We start from the raw sequence: 21,159 nt of genomic DNA on the forward strand, positions 1-21,159 counted from the left end.
AGGCAAGGAAGAATCCTCCCCCAGGGACTTCAGAGGAAATATCGCCCTGCTGACAACTGGGTTTTGGATTACTGGCCTCCAGAACTGTGAGAGAAAATATTTCTGTTGTTTTAGGCCACCTGGTTTGTGGTAATTTATTATGGCAGCCTTAGGAAGCTAATACAAGGATAGGTATGATTTTGGATTAGAATTGCCTATTTTTTTTTTGTTTGTTTCTCTCACTAGAGTAACCTGCCATGAGAGCAGAGGCTGTATCTGGCTTGTTTGTCATGATTTTCCTAGCTCTTGGAACATTGAATGGTCCATAATAGACATAAACATTGCTTCGATGAATGAGTACAAAAAAAAATTGATTACCTGAGGAAAATGGCTCTCTAAAGAGAAAAAAAATTGTGTGTCCTTGGTCAGAAAAGTAGCCAAATGCAAAAAGATAAAGCCATTTTTACGTAACTGATATTGTCAGATGCAAAACTTCTATTTAACTCTTTTTGCTAAGGTATGACAGATGTTCTATGGTAATCCTTGGAAATAGACTAAAGAGTCGGCATAACTTTTTTCACTTTATTTATTTTCAGTTGCAAGAGACATTCTAGGAGGTGATGATGATTTCATATTTGAACAAAACCAAGTAGTCTGAACTGCAACTAAACCTTCACATAAACCAAAAACCAAAGACATCACTATCGAATTGATTCCAGCTCACGGTGACCCCATGTGTTACAGAGCAGAACTGTTCCATAGGGTTTTCTTGGCTCTAATGTCTATGGAAGCAGATCACCAGGCCTTTCTTCTGAGATAAGGCCACTGGGTGGGTTCAAACCACCAACCTTTAGGTTACTAGCTGAGCACAAACCATTTGGGCCACCCAGGGACCTAAATCTGCATAGAGTTGATTTCTAATTAAATGAGCATATATACTTTGGAAAAGTTTATTAGCCTCACAACAGCCAGATTTAACGACTCGGAAAGCACTTCATTGCTATAAAATTTAAGATTTCTCTTGCATGTGCATGGCATTCATGCTGGATTTACTAAAACTTGAAAATCTTCCTTGCTTCTTCTAAACTTTTCTCATCTGTGGGAGGCTTCCTCTGGCTGCCAGGCTGCAGGAACTTCTTCACTGTGGGGAGGCTGCTGACTCTGGCCTTCAGGGCCTGCAATGGACAACAGCACAGCCTCAGAGTGGAGCCAAAAGACCAGACCACCATTAGCACAACCCAGGACACCTGAGACCCTCCAAGAGAAGGACCAACTGAGTCCCCTCCATTAGCACCTAAATGGGATGCAGATGCCCAGAGAGAAATGAAGATAAAAGGAAATATTGCTCAATAGCATTTTCCCCTGAAGACACCTTTGTTTAAGACTTTACTTATATCCCAGTCTTCTTTATCTTCTTCCTTACAGAGATATCTTGTATAGTCATTGTGCTTGTATAATACAAGGATGAATACTGTGTCTGTCTTCAAGTCAGATATCACCACCAATAAAGTCTCCCAATAACAGAAATGAAGAACTAGGAAAACTGAGCAGGAATAAAGACAGAGAAAATTAAAAATGATAAACCATGGGGCCAGTTGAAACTAATTTGCCCAGTGAGAGAGATAAAGACAGGCAGTGGGTGGGAGTGGGGTGGGGGGGAAGACTTGTGCAGAGAGGTCTAAAAGGCAGAGCAGGAGCCAAGGGTAGGAAATCAGAGGGAAAGAGACCTGCTCAGGCAGATTCAGAAGTGGAAGACCTTGGATAAAGGAAATCACAGAGAAAAATGAGACCAGAGACAGCAATGGAATAGAGGGAGAGGCAGAGATGCTGAGTGGAGTCTTTCTCATGATAAAAGACAGAACTTTCTTCTTGGGTTTCCATCCACTTCCAGTTTCCTTGGCTTAGCAAGATCTTTTCATGCCTCAGAACCAGGGCCTAGAAGCTAATTTTGATGGCATAAGAGAAAGGGAAGGCCTGGAAAAGGCTAGGGCTCAAATCACCAGTCCAAGGGTCCATATAGTGGATTCCCAGGAGGGAGGGGTGGGGCTTCCTCTCCTGGGGGCTGTGAAATCAATCACCTTCAGTAGAGGGAAGTTGGCAATAAGGCTGGGGTCCAGCTCTTCCACGTAGTAGATAAGTTCAACCAGGTGAATGTCAGCCCTGCTCAGCTTGTTGCCAACAAGATAGTCTTGTCCGTGGCTCTTTAACACCTGGAAAATTAGAGGACATCAGATCATGACCACCGGCAGAGTCAGGCTGGTTCTCTCCCGACTCCCTCCAGCTGGTGTTCCCCACCCCTGCTGCCTTACTGGGCAGTTGAAGAGCTTCAGACCTTTCTCCACCACCCCTGATTCAATAAGAGAGAGGAAGAAGTGGATTTCTACTGTTCTTTCCTCACTCTTCAGTTGAAGCCCAAGCTAGTGTTTTCTTTTCTCTTCCCCACATCATTGTGACATTTCACACTCCAACCCCATTACTTGCATCTTTCCCAAGTGCCAAGGACTTAGCACCTGCTGCACCGTGTGTCTATTTAGCCCACCCCCTAAATGTGTGCAGCCCTGAAACTTCAGGCTATGACTCTCCATTCTTCTCTCTCTCTTCTCTCCCTTGGGTGACATCTCTTCTTCCTGACAGCATTCTTTACCTCTGACCAGACTATTTCGGAGTCTACATTTCTTCTGTTATCTGCTTCCTCATTCCCTGGTTTATCTTTTCTTGGATATGAAACAAACCTGGGTCAACTTGAATTCAACCTCTTCCTTGCAACATTTGCTTTGATTCCTAATTTACCTGTGTCTGTAAAAACATTGGAGCCCTGGTGGTGCAGTGGTTAAGACCTTGGCTACTAACCAAAACGTGGGCAGTTTGAATCTACCAGTCGCTCCTTGAAAATCCTATGGAGCAATTCTACTTTGTCCTATAGGGTCGCTATGAGTCGGAATCAACTCAAGAGCAAGGGTTTGGTTTTTTAGGTTTGGTAAAAACATTGAATTATGTTGTAATCTGCATGCTGGAATGTTTAGGGCAGAACTGCACTGATGTTGCATTTACTTTGAAAAGCATCAAAAAGTAATAAGTTTTGGATGGAAAGAGAGATGGAGAGATGAAGAGATATGATAAAACAAACATAATAAAATATTAATTTTAGAATCTAGGTGATAGGTATATATGGATTTATTGTATGTGCCTTTTAACTTGTCTGTATGTGTGAAATTTTTCATAATAAAATATTGAGAAAATATGTAATATTTATTTAAAATATTCCAACAATATATAGATCATAAGGAATAAAGACAAAAACACACAGGACGTCACTACCTAAAGATAAACCATTGTTAACCTGTTAACCCCATAGGCAAATATCCTTTCAGTCTACGCCTCTGTATAGAAGCATGTGTAATGATTTTATACAAAAATAAAATATCAAAAGCTAATTTGTAATATACGTTTTTCACTTACGTTTTCATGGGGCCGATTGCATTTCTAACTGTAGATAGATTAATCTGTAATGCTGTATGGTTTGTCTTCTGCGAAGGTGCCCTAAGCTGTCAGTATCACCAGAGCCATGACGGCCTATTCTCTTATTGCTATTAAACTTGCAGTTTTTTGTATGGGGCCTGAGACCCAAGGACTGAATTAACATTTGTTGAATGAATGAAAGAATGGTCTATAGATGGATGTTTAGATGTTAGTCCTTTTTTTTTTTAAGCCTCCTGAATCTCTTATGCAAGAGTTCTTGGAATGCTAAAATAGTTAAGCACTAGGCTACTAACTGAAAGGATGGCGCTTCAAATTCACCCAGAGCTACCTTGCAAGAAATGCCTGACAATCTACTTCTGAAAGATCACGGCCACTGAAAACCCTGTGAATTGCAATTCTGCTCTGAAACACATGAGGTTGCTGTGAGTCCAAATCGACTCAAGGGCAACTGATTTGGTTTTTCATTTGATCTCTTATGGAGCTACTGGTGTGCATGTAGTTAATATGCTTGGCTGCTAACCGAAAGGTTGGAGGTTCAGGTCCACCCCATGGAGCCTTGGAAGAAAGGCCTTGTGATCTATTTTCAAAAAATCAGCCATTGAAAACCCAGTGGAGCACAGTTCTACTGTGACACACACAAGATTGCCATGAGCAGAACTGCCTTGATGACAACTGATTTGGGGTTCTGGCATCTCTCGTAATCATTTTTTGGTTCATGATTCTTATATAGCTTGATTTCAGAGAGTTTTAATGTTGAAATGTTCTCCTTTTACCTTCAAAGAAAAAACATTGACTAATGTATGTGCTATAGGGTCGCTATAAGTCGGAATCGACTCGACGGCAGCGGGTAATATAGGTACTGTATACTTAATGATGAAACTTATTTTCTTTAGTTTTCATGGCTTTCCTCAAAAGTGTGACAGCCATGTCCCAAATCCTTTAGATTCTTCTTGACAAATTTGTATATTTCTCTTTCTCCTCATCCAGCTATCCCTGTTTAGCTACTTCTTATCCGACATTTGAATATTTACAATATTATCCCAGTGGGCAGCAGTCTCATGTCTTCCTATACACGGTGCCAGAATATTTCTCTAATGTGTTGCTTTTATCATGTTCCACCTTGGATCAAACCCTTGGTGCTCTGCAGGGTCTAGTCCAATCTCTAGCATTGCCCGAAGCGCCTGCCAACTCAAGTTCTAAATATGAAGATGGAATTCTGTGAGCCAGAGAATTATAGATTGGGTCCTGGTAAATTGAAATTTTCTGAAATTTTACAACTTGGCTTTATAACTGATAAAATTGTTCTTCGCAGTTGATTTTTATAAAACATCTTGAGGGTCAGAATGCGACCTTAGTTTATTAAGGGAGGCTCACTGGAATGAAGGTCAGTGCCCAGTAATGGCCAGGCACTGGAATTCTGTTGTCCTCTAAACTCTTAGGACCGCAAAGCATCCAGCAGATTCCATTTACCTTTTCAAAGGCAGGAAAATAACGGTTTGTTGTTTTCTCTTTGATCAACGCAAGCTTGGCATCTTTTTCCCCAGGTGGTGCAACTGGCAAAAGAAGGATCATCTCACCCAAATCTGCCACACCTTCTACATACATATCAATCCTGAAAGACAAAAATGAGCAGAGTTTCAAATGCCTCCTGCCTTAGATTTTATAATTCAAAAAAGAGGCTCATTTTCACTGGGTGCTTATTTTGTGCCAGTCATAATGCTACAATTTTAATTATCTTTTCACATTTAATTTTTAAATCAATCTACTGGGGTACACATGTGTCTAAAATTTTTGTTAAACACATAACCAAATGTAGGTACAGAGGGCATGGGTGACCCATTTAAGGTCAAGGTTAAGACAGTGGTAGAATCACTGCAAGTACCAAATGATACTCTGTTCAGGGTTTTCCATCTCTGTTGTTGGTTCTGTGCACAAACTGGTGTGAGGCATATGGCTAAAGGCCTGCCACCGAAGTAATCCCAAGGGACAGGTCACAAGGTGACCTCAGTCATGTCCTCTTAACCAGGTACAATTATTTAAACAATTCCAACCAATGCATATTCCAGGGAACATTTTCCCTTTTGTTCCAAACTGAGCTTTTTTTTTTTTTAAATAGTAGTAAAAAAAATATAAACAAAACATTTGCATTTCAGCATTTTTTACATGTACAATTTAGTGACATTAATTACACTTATCACTGAGTTTTTTAACTAACAGCTTATCGAAACATAATTCTCAGGCCATAAATTTCACCCTCTTAAAGGGTACAATTTAGTGTTGTTTAGCACATTCACAGAGGTCTGTAACCATCATCAGAATATTTGTGTCATTCCCAAAAGAAACATTGTTCCCTTTAGCAGTGACTCCCTATCAGACTCTCCTCCAACCCCTGGTAACCACTAACCTACGTTCTGTCTCTAGAATTTGTTTGGGGGTTTTTGTGTAAGTTTGGCTGCTTCAGGCCTGTATCCAGATACCTGAGGTTACCCCGGGCACCAGCGAATCACTGGGTTCTGGCCTCTGCTAACCATGCCAAGTTGGCTAGTCTATATAACTTAAATATCTCGTCATCATTTCATAATTTCTAGAACTTCAGAATCAGTCTCTTTGGCTCCTTCCCTTCCTCAGTCTTCTTCTCTAGACACTCAGACACTTTGTTCTTGTGTCTAGCTGTTGCTACCATGCAGCTCCTAAAGCCCTGAGCTGCTAAAAAAAAAAAAAAAAATTTACCATCTTTCTGGCTTCCTTTTTGTCAACACTTGGAAATCTCTGTCTTGGTGCTACATGGTGGTGCACCCACTAAACCCATCCCAGGTTTTCATTCCCCCTTCTCTACAGCACTGGGCTGTGCTGGACATCACTCAGTCTATGTGCCTAAGGCCCAGCCTGCTGCTGAGTCAGGATCCCCTGCCATGGTCCCACTCAGTTCTGGGGCTTCTGCTCCTCCTGGCCTCTTCTTCTGCAGTCCCAGTATACTCTGTCCACTCAAGGTAGGACCTAAGTGGTTCCCATGTTGTTTGCTGATATCAGAACAGAGAATATACCGTACAGGGCTCTCTCCTTTATGTCCTTCCCATAGAGGTTGTATTTGGTGGCAATGTAGTTGAGAATGGCTCTGGTCTGCACCAGCTTCATTCCATCAATTTCAACCATTGGCACTTGCTGGAACATCAAACTCCCCTCTTTTGAAAGAAAGAAAAGAAAAAGAATAGGTGAAATATTTTATGGATTGCACCCTTTAAGGATGAAAAAATGTTTGTTCAGGTGACAGAAGATGCAAAATAAAACCAAAAATTATAACGCAATGATATGTCAACTGAAATTGCATTTGGTTTTCAGCTTCACAGTAGTCCTTCCTGTTCTTATCGATCTCCCTTTTATTTTTAACCTGTTTTTTCATTTATCTTATTATTTCCCAACCAGGTATAAATTGATTCCTTTGTATTTTACGTGTCTAAAGTACCTTCAAGAAAAGCTGGGAGTGGCTGCAACAGTGCTGCCAGCCAGGTGGCATGTTAAATGGGAAATTCCCGAAGTAATTCTCATGGTGCTCATGACATTCTGAGAGGGATTTCTATGTAGAGGCCCCTTTCTGTGCTCCTCAAATCATACCATGGGAGTGGCATGTGCAGGGCAGGTCCTGTTTTCCTAACCCCACAGATGCTGTTCCTTGCTCAGTTATCTCCCTCGCCACCCTCTCATGGCCTCCCAACTGCTTCTACATGGTCACATTTAACTGAGTCTGCAGTATTGCTAGGATGTCACTTCACCACGACTGATAAAATAACTGAAGTCATTGCCACTCCTCTATTTATTCCTTTCACTCTAATGCATGCTTTTGTGTGTCTTTTGCTGGAGGGCAGTGTGGGATCCTGAACTGTTTGCAGCTCATTCACGGTACAGAAAAGCATGAGAAAGCAACCAGAGGGAATCACAGGGCACTGGGCATGGTTTCTGTAGCAGACTCCCAGCGTTGTAGCCCTTCTTAGCCCTGAGAGAGTTGTCAGACCTGCTCAGGGAGCCCCACTCCTTACATTTTAACCACTTTTCTCCTTCTCTACCCACCCTCAGCTACCACCACACAGACACAATAAGGCATTGTCTGGTGTCTCCACCTCAACTTAGGAGTTCTAGTAGATACCATCTCAGTGGCATTTAGAAACTTGATCTTACCATTTACTAACTTTTTCCAGTCTTCTGGAGATTCTATAAGTTTCTCTTCAAACTGGAAAGCAGAAACAGTAAAAAAAAAAAAAAAATCCTGTTACTTCGTTCAATACCATTATAGAGCTTTCAAACTTGAAAGGCTAGTACATAATATGGAGAAGGTAAGATTTCTGAGTTTGGCAGGAGGAGTCTGGTCTTGGCCATTTGGAATACTTAGATAAAACTCATCAAGGAAGGGGCATGGGTCACAGCCACTGGCTGTTCATTCCTTAAAGTCCCCTTCACCTCCATCCTATCCCCAGAAATTAGGTAAAGATTTGGAGGAAAATGTCATTGGAGGGTGGAGACTTGGGAGATTGCTGTAATTCTGGAGTTGTAACATCTTGGGAGAGCCTGTTTCTCCACGTCAGATCAGGTTAGGACATTGTGTGCCCCCCAGCATAGGGTATGCCATTGAGCTAGGGCCATTTAAGATTCTGCCACCAATTGACCTTTGCCATAATTTATATCATCCTATTCCACAGGAGTGGTGCAATGATTAAAGCACTCAGCTGCTAACCAGAAGGTTGGCTATTTGAACCCACCAGCCGCTCCCCAGGAGAAAGGCAAGGCAGTCTGCTTCTATAAAGATTTACAGCCTTGGAAGCCCTATGGGGCAGTTCTGCCATGTCCTGTAGTCAGAATCACTCGACAGCATCAGGTTTGCTTTGGTTTGGTATTCCCCAGGAGCTTCGTCCATGGCAAAATGGGTCCTGGTTTTTGCACAGCTCCTGTTCTTGCAACTCAGTATCTCCTCTTCTTGAAAATTTGGGACACTCTAAGGCAGATTTGCCAATCTAAGGAGAAAAACTAGAGTCCCTGGGCTAGTTCCAGCCCCTCTCCGCCAAATAACTTTGGTTTCTGATTTGACTTCCTGGGTTCGTATCTGAGCTTTTTCACTTTGTGACCTTCAGTACATTACTGAACCTCTGTGTGCCTCAGTGTTCTTACCTGAGTGTGATTATGGGTGTCATTATGGTACTTATGCTATAGGTTTAATGACTTAGGCATGCAAAGCACTTAGAACAGTATCAAGTGCACATTAAGTGCTTAGTAAATGTAAGTTGTCATTAGGGTTTCAACGGGTGGCTGCTGTTTCATCCTACAGATTCACATCCTTTTTTTTTTTTTTTTTTTTTTTTTAATTTTAAGCAATCCACACTGGTGAATATGTAAGTTCTTCCTGGCCTATTTCCAGAAAGTTAAACACAGGTGTACATTAGACCTTCTAACACATGTTCCATTGGTTCCATGGCAGCCAAGTAGTTGGGCTCTTTCAGGCGGGTCAGAGCTCTGAATGGTTATACCCCTTTAATACAAATACAAAAATTATTACTTAATGATGTACTTTTTTTTAACAGGTAGAATCCAAAAGTCCAAGGACAGACTTATCAAGAACGTCGATTTAATGTCAGTCTGATTTGTTCCAGTCTTGGTTCTGTGACATAATAGCTCTGTGAGCTGGAATGCAGTCACTTAGTATCTCCAAGCCTTAGTTTCCTCATTGATAAAATGGGGTTGACCATTCCTTCCATGAAATATTGTAATGTTTTTAAACTATGTGGCGCAAGACATGGCCCAGAGTAAAACAAGTAGTGGTTTTGTACCATCAATTCCGACTCACAGCAAACCCAAGTGACAGAGTAGGATTACCCCACAGGATTTTCTTGGCTATAATCTTTACAGAAGCAGGTCACCACGTCTTTCTCCCGTGGAACCACTGAATGGGTCTGAACCACCAACCTTTCAGTTAGCAAGGTTCATGGTTGTGAAAAGGTTGGGAATTGTGGGATTTGTAATTTCTCAGTGAAATAGCATTTATTGTGGATCTAGACAATCCCACAGGGCCAGATTATAACAGATGGTGTGTGCAAACAATTTATAAGGTGTCCAGTTCAAGGCAAACATATAAGATGGCGGGTGGTCATCACAGGAGGGTAGTGAGGTGGGGATGGGGTGGTGAGGGTGATGTTGCTTATGAGGCAGGTAGAGTAGATTGGGATATGATGATCACCCTTTGGGCACAGAGAACCCTGGAGCCCTGAGCAGGGTCTCTGAACAGCCCTCGCCCCACCACCCCTCTTCAGTCAAGCTGGGTAGACAAGAGGAAGCCTGGATGCTCTCAGCTTTGCCCCCTACTCCGTTCTCCTGTGAGGAGCTCATCTTGCCTGGGGGCTCTGAACACAGACATCTTCTGAACCACAGAGCTGAGGCCTGGACTTTGCTAATACAGGTTATTCATTTATAGAGAGAGGACAACCTGGGATCACAATATTTAGATTTTTGGTTTGCTTTTTTCTTCATAACACTGAGAAAGGATTAGACTAAAGTCTAGTACAGTCATGAGTGGAGTAAGTCATGAAGTCATCAATAAAGTATAATCCCGAGGCTTAGATAAACACGTTCCTATGAGGCTGGAGGGAGGGGACTAGCAATTCGCTTCCCAGGACACCAGCTCATAAAAACCCCCCTTTCCTTGTGCCACCTGAGGGGCAAGATCTTCCGAGTTCGTCTATGACTCGCTCCCCAGCTCCCCAGGAAAACAAAGGTTCCCTCCCTCAGTTGCTGGGTCCCCTTGATCTGGACTGAGAAAGTGTTTTTTTCAGTGACTCCTCTAGAGGGCAGCACCCAGCAGGGTCACACAGAAACCTAGCAGCATTTCCAATTGGAATCCTAGCAAGTCTGGCATTTTAACACTGTAAAAAGCCCAGGTGTCCTCCCAGATGTTCTCACTCCTTATTTTAATTCTCTATTTACTTGTCTGCATTCTTACTATATGTCAGCCGTCTGAGGGGAGGGACCATGTCTGTCTGGTTCATCAGTGTATCCCTAGGACTTAGCACAGAAGTATGTGCTTGCCAAGATAATTGCTGAATGAATGCATTGAATCTTTCACAGGCAGTGCAACCCACTCACTCTCTCCACCTCCCCCACATTCGTGGTTTGTATTTTAAGTTTAATTACACTCATTTTCTTATGTTATGTATTTTTTATTATGGAGACTTTTAGCATAAATAAAAATAGAAAGAGTATAATGATCTCCTCCTTGTACCCATAACCCAGCTTCAGTAATTATCAACTCAAGTCAGTCATTTCATCTATACCCCTGTTGCTCTCTCCATATGGTAATAACTTGGTGCAAATCTTTCATTCTCAAATACTTCAATATGTGTCTCTAAAACATAAAAAACATCTTCAAAATAACCAGAAAACATTATCACAGCTAAAAAATTAACAATAATTCTTTAGTATCATCCGTGTTCATGTTTCTAATTGTTGCATAAAGGTCATAAACTATTTTTTCCAGTTTGTTTAAATTCAAATCCAAATAAGGGCCACCAATTGGGATTAGCTGATGATTCAGTTTCTTTTAATTGTTTCTGTGCTCTGTGATGGGCAGAAATTATTAAAAATTATTTAGCCAAATCTGTCTCTGTCTTAATAACTGGTGATTTCATGTTTAAAAATCAAATATATTAAGGAATAATTTACATAAAAGACTCATTTTAAGTGAGCCGGCCCCATGAGGTTTCACAAATGTAAACACCCATTTAACTCTATCACAACAATACGTATAGAACATTCCTGTCACCCTGATAAGTTCTCTCATGCATCTTTGTAGTCAATCCTCCGTACCCACTCTCAGGCAACCACAAATAGGCTTTCCATCATTCTGTGTTTCCCTTTTGTAGAATTTATAAATGGAGTTTTAAAGTGGAATAATATGCTGTATGCTCTTTTGTGTCTGGCCTCTTTCAGTCAACCTAATTTTGAGACCCATCCGTTAGTGCATGTATCAGCAGCTCATTCAGCAATGTACTCTTTACATTGCTGAGCAATATTTCATTAAAGATTTTCTATATACTAGATCATGTACTCTGCAAATAGAGATAGTTTTATTTCTTCCTTTCCAATCTGAGTGCCTTTTATTTGTTTTTCTTGCCTAATTGCTCTGGCTAGTATGCCTAATATAATTTGAATAGAAGTGGTGAGAGAGGACATCCTTGTCTTGTTCTTGATCTCTAGGGGAAAAAGCCTACCTTTTACTAGCAAGGATTATGCTGTCCCCCGCCTCCATAGCTGTCGAGTCGATTCCGACTCATAGTGACCCTATAGGACAGGAGCACCTGGTGGATCTGAACTGCTGACTTTTTGGTTAGCAGCCATAACTCTTAACCACTATGTCACCAGGGTTTCCGGGTATGATGATAAAATAGCTGGAGGGAAATGGAGAGGGGGTGTCGTAGATGACCTTTAGTAGGTTGAAGTTCCTTTCTATTCCAAGCTTACTGAAAGTTTTTATCGTGAAAAGGTGTTGGATTTTGTCAAATGATTTTCCTGCATCTATTGAGATGATCATGTGCTTTTTGTCTCTTATACAATTAATATAGCGTGTACATTGATTGCTTTTCCAATGTTAAATGGACTTTGCATGTGATTTTTTTTTCATATTTTTATTTAAGGCAAAACTCATCTAATATGGAAGTCTCCTGGCTTATGTGAGAAAAACACTTTGCTACAGACACTTTTAGATATGACTTACCATGACCTAACTCAGAACCTACCTCAACTCCAGCTGCAGCCAAGAGCCACCGGGTAGATTCCATTCTGCCTCGTCCATTGAAGTAATGAAGCATGGGCTTCCCCGCCATGATAGCAGAGGTCCTGCCTTTCTCTAAACCTGAATGAATGAATCAGACGACAGAAGCAGAAATGTACTTTATGATGTACGTTTGAACAGGATCAATGGTATAGAAGGGTAGAGTATCTGGCTTCTCTGTAGTAGGTTGGAGGGGTCCTATGAAGGTTTTCCTTGGCCTCAAATCTCTAATATCCGTGGCCAACGTTGTGAAATGGCATCAAACCAGTCTCATGTCTCCATTGGTTAAAATGTGACCATTCTTGGGAGGCTAACAGATGAGCCTGTAGTAAGAACGCATGTGTGGACATTAGCAGGAGGGGAAAGATTAAACCCAGCAACCCAGTGCCGTCGGGTCGATTCCGACTCATAGCGACCCTATAGGACAGAAAGATTAGAGAAGGGATATTGAAAACCTCCTCATGTTCCCTGCCCACTGTTTTCAATACATTATACCTTAATTCTCATGGCTGCCTCATGAACCAGTTATTACTACCCTATTCTCTAGGTAATGAAAATGAGGCTCAGAGAGATTAAATGGGAGGTCTACAGCCACACACCAGTTCTCAATGGACATGGAAATTCACACCCAGGACTTAAGAGGGCAGGCCTGGATCCTACACAGGGGAAGACCCTGGGAGTCTTTAAGGTGGCCTTGAAACCAGAGGTCATCACTGAGCAGGAGGAGAAGGAGGGAGCAAAGTCACTCTCTAGCTCTTCGGCTGTTACGTTGCATTTGAGCAAAAGTAGAAATTAAGACTCAAACTTGCTTGACTATAGCTCAAAAGATCCAAATTCTTTGCACACACAGAGGAGGACATTAATTCATTGCTTCATTTGGAATTCTATATTCTACCTCCACTGAGTGTGTTTTATTTAATTTTACCTTTTAGAAAAAGGGGTGTTACTGCATTAACTTTATAGTGTTTGGAAAGGAACTAACATTTATTCAATGTCTACCACACACTGGGCATGCTCACAAATTTATTTAGTCTTACAAAATCACCCAAGGTGGATTTGGTAATTATTCTCATTTTACATTTTATGTGCAGATTTTTGTATAGATATAAGTTGGGGATACTGAGGTTTCTAGAGAGTAAGTAACTTGCCCAAAGAAAGTGGTTGGCTGGGATTCAAATCCACTTCTATTCAAAACCAGTCTAAAAAGCTTTACTTTCTGTACTGGTGGTTTTCAAAATACACATGGCGACGCTTTAATGGATTATAAAATTACTAAATTTATTGCTAAAGTCCATAGTTTACATTTAGGTTTATTCTTTGTGTTGCACAGCCCTATGTTTTAACAAATTGTTATTGACATGTGTTCACCATTATAGTATCATACAGAAGTCCCACTGCCCTAAAAATGCCCTGTGTGTTACGTATTAATCTCTCCTCCCTTCCCCTAACCTTCTGGCAACCACTCAGCTTTTCACTGTCTCTGTACTTTTTCTTTTTCCAAAATGTCACACAGGTGGAATCATACGACATGTAACTTTTTTGCACAGGCTTCTTTGACTTGTTGTTGTGTGCCCTCAAGTTAGCAGTATGAATTTAAGGTTCTTCCATGTCTTTTCATGGCTTGATGGCTCATTTCTTTTTATCACTGAATAAACACTCCATTGTATCAATGTACCACAGTTTGTTTATCCATTCAACTACTGAAGGACATCCTGGTTGCTTCCAGTTTTGGGCAATTATGAATAAAGCTGCTATACACATTTGTATGCAGGTTTTTGTATAGACGTAAGTTTTCAACTCATTTGGGTAAATACCTAGAAGCACCATTGTGGAATCATATAGTAAGCCTATGTTTAACTTGGTAAGAAACTGCCAGATTGTCTTCCAAAGTGACTGTACCATTCTGCATTCCCACCCACAGTGAATGAGTCCCTGTTGTTCCATGTTCTCTCCAGCATTTGGTGTTGTCAGTGTTTTGGATTTTAGGCATTCTAATAGATGGGTGGTGATACCTCATTGTTGTTGTTGTTGTGTTTCGTAATTTATTTGGGGTGTTGTTCTTGAGAATGTACACAGCAGGATATATGCCAATTCTACAATTTCTATATGTACAAGTCAGTGAATTGGAAATCTACTAATTTTAAAATTGAAATAAAAAGAATAGAAAATATCAGCATGCATTACATATAGAACAGGTAACTATTGATTCATGAGGTTTCAGATTCAGTTACATACATGGTGTATACATGAATATATGGGGTGTGCATGCTTATTTGGTCATTATAAAGGGTAAGAGATACATTGACTGGGTCCAGTCAAGGAAGTTTGAAAGCCCTTGCTTTATCCCAGGTTGCTTGGAAGGTAAGAGCATAACAGGGACCCAGAGAAGGCAACTCAATGACTTCAGCAAAGAATTTAACGAGTTCGACCACGGGTGTGAATAGAAACACACAGGATTAATAAAAGCAGGAGTCCCAGGGCCAGGATTTAGGAGGACCAGTTATATTCTTCTCTCCAAACCGCAAGCTCTGTTTAGAAAACATTAAGATGATTCTTTGAAAGTATTGCTGTTGTGGAAGTTTGGACAAAATACATTTATCTTTACCCAATGGATATATCTCTGAAAAAGTAAGTGTAACGTGAATTTTAGACATCAAAATGTTTCAAATATCCATAATTTAAAATGTGGAACTCAATATTCTTACCTTTTAGGAAGTAAAGAATCTTTTGAGAATATACTTAACTCATCTGCCTTGCCATTGGGCATTTTGTGTATTATACTTTCTTATCATGGGAGATAGAGATGCTATGATTCAGCAGAATTTAAAAGGAGATTAAAACTTTACTAACTTGTTAAGAGTGTTTAATTGCTATGGACTAGAGTTCACAGAGCTAAATGATACACATCCTCACATTAATCCCACTTAAGTGACAGAGATCATGTTCCAAAGGGAAATGGGTATTTATCTTACATGATATATCATTTCATGATAACACGCTCTCTCTTATAAGCCAAGTTCATGTTCAGAACATTAAGCTTCCAAAGGCCTGATCAAGATTGGGGCATCATAATACCTTGCCTCAATCACAGAAACTGAGAACTAGAGAGATTGAGTGATTTGCTGGAGGTCACAGACATGTGTTCCTTATTCCTACTCAATATCTACTATTTCTACCCTCTACAACCACCCTGTGAAATAGTTTCTAACATCCCATTTTAAAACTGAGGAAACTGAATTTTAGAGGGATAAACACCTCGCCCACGCTCATAGTTCATGAGTATCCAGTCAAGTCTGGTCAAGTCGAAATCAGTCATCTGACCGCAAGACCAGGGAGTTTTTGCTCACCATCTCTGTGTTTCTCTGAGAACCTTGTGTATTTTCCCAGTCAGAGTCCACTAGCCAGTTAAAGGCTAGACAGGCAGGGAGAGAGAGGAACATCTAATTCATGAGCTTCTGCCTGTTAGCAGTTTTTAGGGGCTTGGTTGGAAGAGAAAATTCATAATAGCCAGCCTTGCCTTACCTTGGCATCCTAAAAACTATTAATAAATTCAGTACTAGCCAAAAATAAAAACCCAAACCCAGTGCCATTGAGTCGATTCCAACTCGTGGTGACCCCATGTGTTGCAGAGTAGAACTGAGCTCCACAGGGTTTTCTTGGCTGTAATCTTTATGGAACGGAAGAGCCTGGATAGACCAAGTGGTTTGCTAATGCAAAGGCTGGCTGTTTGAACCCACCCAGTGGCTCTGTGGAAGTAAGGTCTGGCAAACTGCTTCTGTAAAGGTTACAGCCAAAAAAAAATCTATGGAGCAGTTCTACTCTGTAATGCACGGGGGTGCCATGAGTTGGGGGTGGACTTGACAGCAGCTAACAACAACAACAAGTCTTTATGGAAGCAGATCACCAGGCCTTTCTTTCAAGGTGCATTGGGTGGGCTCGAACCACCCACCTTTAGGTTAGTTGTTGAGCACAAACCGTTTGCACCACCCAGAGACCTAAACTGAGTACTTGAATAACTATATTTTAACTTAATAAGAAAGCGGGCTACAGATTTACTGAACCATTTGTGACTAGAGGACTCCCTGAGACTATCGTTCTGAGACAGACATCACACCTTAAACTGAAATTATCCCTTGAGGTCACCTGTTAGTTAAATAACGGATTGGATCATAAAATAAAGACTATCACCCATGAGTAATGAGTTTCTTTAAAAAAACAAAATCAACAACGGGAGACAAAACGGTAAAAAATTAAAGTGAAAATGAGAAGGTAAAGGGACACGAAAGCTAGAGTACTGGAAATGGTGCAACCAGAATGGAATGAATCAGAATGATGACATATTGTGAAAATGTAACCAAGATCACTGAGTAATTAGTTTAAATAGGAACCTAATTTGCTGTGTGAACTCTCACCTTAAACACAATAAAATATTAAAAAAAAAAAAGAAAGTGGGCTTGTTTTTAAAAGAATAAATCTTATGATCAATCCACTAACAAATTAAAGGAGCTATGTCTCTGGAATGGTCCTAATTGCAGTGTTTCTCAGCACAGAGAAGGGAAACCCAGAGCAAACAGTGCAGGCTCAGATCTCAAGTCTTTCCTTTAGGAGGAGCATAAGTTCAGGCAGGTTGTTCAATTTCTGAGGCTCAGTTTCCTCTTCTAAAAATGGTGAATCTACTTTTGAGGGCTATTGAGAAAAATAAATGAAATAATGTGCGTAAAATGCATAAGAGGCACTCAGCAAACGGGAATTTCCGCCTGCCCCCAGTTCTTGGAAGGCAGATGAGTCTCAGAGTGGCAGAAGTGTTCTCTTGTTCTCAGGTCTATCCACTCTGTATTCACAGAGCACCTGTAGCTCATAAGATATACATACTTAGATAGATAGCAGGTCAATAGGTCTGTGGGTCGGTAGATAGATAGATAGATAGACTTGGCGCCTGCTCCATGCACCCAGCGTGCCTTCTTCCCAGGTCAGGCCCTGGCTGCCACTTGCCCTGTTCCAGGCACTCTGGAAGCACTCCTGTTCACAGGTGTCCAACCATGTGACTGAGCCCCCTACTCCTCTCTCCATTGATTCAAGTACAAGGCTCAAGGCCTCAAAAATAAAAACCAAACGAAATCCGTTGCTGTCAAGGCGATTCCGACTCATAGTGACCCTATAGGGCAGAGTAGAACTGCTGTGTAGGGTTTCCAAGGAGCCCCTGGTGGATTCCAACTGCCACCTTTTTGGTTCGCAGCCATAGCTCTTGACCATTACACCACCAGGGTTTCCCAAGGTCTCAAGGAGGCTAATTTTCAACGCTTGATGAAAACCATCACTTCTCTCCAACATCTGCTTCCTTACCTGAGAATGCAGACATTTTACTGATCTTTCCTTGACACTTGTTTCTGGTTTACACTCAAATGTATTTCCTTCTTTTAAAAAGTTTCACTCAAACTTCCTCAGCTCACGCTGAGTAGTTTTCATGTATCAGCAATGATGATGGCTTGTGGGATCAGACATGAATCTGGTTTGGCTTCTGCCCTAAAGAGGCTTGAATCGAGTCTGAAAAACAGGCTTGGAGACAACTAACAGCAGAATGGGTCCAGCAGCGGCATCACTTTAACTGGGTCCCTAGAGTTCTAAGCCAAGAATCATGATTCTCTTAACAGAGCAAGTCAGAACCCAGTGGAGAAGGCTGCCGGGCTAAGAAAAGTATGGGTCCTGCCCCTTTGGCCCAGGTCAGATCCTACCTTCCAGGGCAGCATCAGGACCTCCAGGCTCAGTGACTTTTCCACTTCTTTGATATCTGACCTTCTACCCTTCAAATTAGGATTACACAGGACAACCCCCCTTAACAAAGAATTACCCAGCCCAAAATGTCTATACTGCCAAGGTTGCGAAACCCTGCTCTAGTCCGGCCTCTCGGTTGGCAGTGAGTTGAATGAACCCCGGAAACAGAATGAGATTTGCCAGCTAGCTAATTCGTGGCAAAGGCTGAATTAGAATCTAGCTCTTCTGACCTTCAGACTAATTTATTCCTAGTATAGTGTTAAAAACATTCAGACTTTGACAATGAAAGAGATCAATTATTTATTAAGAGAAAGTATGAGAGAGAAAGAGAGAGACTTTTGCCACCTGGCAGTCAGCTCCAGGGAAACTGCTTTGAGGTTTTTTGCTTATATGCCATTTATAATCTCATGATAAAAGAAAGTGAGTGAAGTCCTTGGGAAACAAGGAGGGGGGCATTCCTGAGGAATTAATAAGGTTGGTTTGCAGAGATATATTTAAAAAGATACCCAGAGGTCTTGGAGCATTGTCCAGGCTTCTGGGGAGTTTTTTAATTTTAGCAATAAATTAAAAAAAAAAAATTGCCGTGGAGTTGATTTAATTCATAGTGACTCTGTAGTTCAGAGTAGAACTGCCCCACAAGGTTTCCAAGGAGTGGCTAGTGGATTCGAACTGCAGACCTTTTGGTTAGCGGCTGAGCTCTTAACCATGTGCCACTAGGGCTCCATTTTTTTTTTCTTACACTAGTAAATCTTAATTTTGAATTTTCATACTGTACACAGTATTACATAGTTATTTATGTACACATCTGTGTCTCCGTTAAATTGTGAGCTCTCAGAGGGCAGAGAGGTGCCATGCTATTTTTTAAAACAGTGCACTGCACATAGCAGATATTATGTGATGGCTTGATAAAATCAAAGAGTCCTCCTAGGTATACTCAGAGTCAGATATTTTTCTACAGTTTCCTCCTTTGAGCTTGCTTTATGAGAATGAATACCATAGAAAAATTAAATAATAACGTGGAACTGGGGTGCTAAGTCAACAAATCCTGACGGTCATACCCAATCTTCTACTATTAAAACAAAGCAGTGGGACTGTGCCACTGAGTAAACATAAAAGGACTAAGCAAGAGAAATTTGAAAAGAGCAGGGCAGCCCAGGGAAAGGATTAGGAAATACAGGCTGAACTGGAAATATGACAATTCAAGTGAGGGGCATTATTGCTCATTTTTTTTCAAGTTGCAAATCCAGGGTCTCGCATACAAAAGTTCTATATATTTAGATTCGCTTACAATTTCCACACAGTTCTTCACCAGAAACCGTGCCTACCTTTTGGAGCATAACAACCTTAAGAAAGTATTGCAAAGTCAATGGTGTCAAGACCCAGCATCAAATCACAGAGCATCTCTTCTAAAGGAAAGAGCTAACATGTGTGGATTCTACCACCGAGGTGTAAATTTGGACTGTGCTTGGTGGCATTGGTAGATCCTTTCTCAACAAACGTGGAGGTGTGAGAGGCAACCGAGGCATGGAGCCAGTGGGATTTCTGTCCTTCTCACTGGTCAGGTGGGGACCCTAGTCTGCCATTCTGCCGAATTTAAATTCATGACAATTGTGTGCTGACTCTTGTCAACATCAAGTCAATTCTATTGCAAAAGTCACTTTAGCATAAACTCCTACACTCCCCTCTGGCACCGGACACATTCTCACATCCTCTAAAATGTTGCCATTCTTTTTTCTCTCATGTCATGAATTCTTCTCAGACCATTGCATTCTTGTGCCCTACCTAGTTTTCTAAGTTCTCCATTTTTGCATCTCTCCAAGGATCTATCAGCAACTGAATAAAAAACTCTCAAACTCTTAAACACACCAAGAAGTCCCAGTGGGACTATAAAAGAAGACTTTTCCATTTTCTAAGGACACATTTTGAAGTCTTTTTCTAGCCATCTAGATGTGAGGCAATGTATAAGATTCATAAGATCAGCACTAACCTTATTAAATCTGGCTTCCACTGGACTCAGCAACTCAGTGCCAACACCACTTGTGTGTGTAAGCTGTTTTTATACTTGAGAATCTGCTTCCTTCCCAAATGTGTAACAGTTCAGTTAGCCACTCCCTTGTCTTTTCTGCAGCCACCAGATTCCATTCCAGAAGAGGAAAATGACGAGCCATCCTCTAATCACAAAACGACTGGTTAAATGTTTCACTTCAAGGTTAGCAGTAAGAAGTTTAAACAAAGAATTTCAGGTTTATTTGACTCTCTCTGCAAGTCAGCGAGGACTGGCTTTTTGGTGAAAGTTAGTGTGGGGGTTTTCATGAATTGGATGCAAGGATGCAAACTGCTACTGAGATGGGGAGATGATGTGATGAAAAGGCAACGGAATGGCACCCTGGGGTCTTTTTTATATCAGATTGCCAGATAAAATACAGGATAACTTGAGAATGTGAAGTTTTGACAAATAATCGATAATTTTCTAAGTATATCCCAGGTATCGTACAGGATATACTTATACTTAAAAACAATTATTCATTGTTCATCTGAAATCCACGTTTAACTGGCTGTCCTGCATTTTACACTAAATCCGGCTACTGTATTGGCGTAAATTCTCCCCTCTGCTGGACTCAAGCCAGCTGCCTCATCTTTGCACATATTGTTCGTTCTCTTGGAACATTCTATCTTCACCTGCCCCTGAACTTTCCCTCTGATGACTTTTATGACATTCTTTTGACACTATGTGTTTAATATCTGCTTCTGCTATTGCTATAGGTCAATAGGTCTGTAGGTTGGTCGATAGATGGACCTGGCGCCTGCTCCATGCACGCAGTGTGCCTTCTTCCCAGGTCAGGCCCTGGCTGCCACTTGCCCTGTTCCAGGCACTCTGGAAGCACTCCTGTTCACAGGTGTCCAACCATGTGACTGAGCCCCCTACTCCTCTCTCCATTGATTCAAGTACAAGGCTCAAGGCCTCAAAAATAAAAACCAAACAAAATCCGTTGCTGTCAAGGCGATTCCGACTCATAGTGACCCTATAGGGCAGAGTAGAACTGCTGTGTAGGGTTTCCAAGGAGCCCCTGGTGGATTCCAACTGCCACCTTTTTGGTTCGCAGCCATAGCTCTTGACCACT

General features: G+C 41.3%; 1 protein-coding gene across 1 annotated transcript; it reads right to left on the reverse strand.

Annotated features, from left to right (window-relative positions):
* Nucleotides 1–303: 303 nt before the first annotated feature.
* LOC100670760 (glutathione S-transferase A1) lies at nucleotides 304–20,079 on the reverse strand. Its single transcript, XM_064287385.1, has 7 exons — nucleotides 20,025–20,079; nucleotides 12,231–12,346; nucleotides 7,633–7,684; nucleotides 6,509–6,641; nucleotides 4,930–5,071; nucleotides 2,058–2,189; nucleotides 304–1,154 (listed from the first exon to the last, which is right to left on the reverse strand). Exons 2-7 carry the CDS (start codon nucleotides 12,315–12,317, stop codon nucleotides 1,032–1,034), a joined length of 669 nt encoding a protein of 222 aa, XP_064143455.1. The 5' UTR covers nucleotides 12,318–12,346; nucleotides 20,025–20,079; the 3' UTR covers nucleotides 304–1,031.
* Between the last annotated feature and the right edge of the window lie 1,080 nt (nucleotides 20,080–21,159).

This window comes from Loxodonta africana, chromosome 1, assembly GCF_030014295.1.
Source record: "Loxodonta africana isolate mLoxAfr1 chromosome 1, mLoxAfr1.hap2, whole genome shotgun sequence".
In the NCBI taxonomy this organism is placed as follows: domain Eukaryota; kingdom Metazoa; phylum Chordata; class Mammalia; order Proboscidea; family Elephantidae; genus Loxodonta; species Loxodonta africana.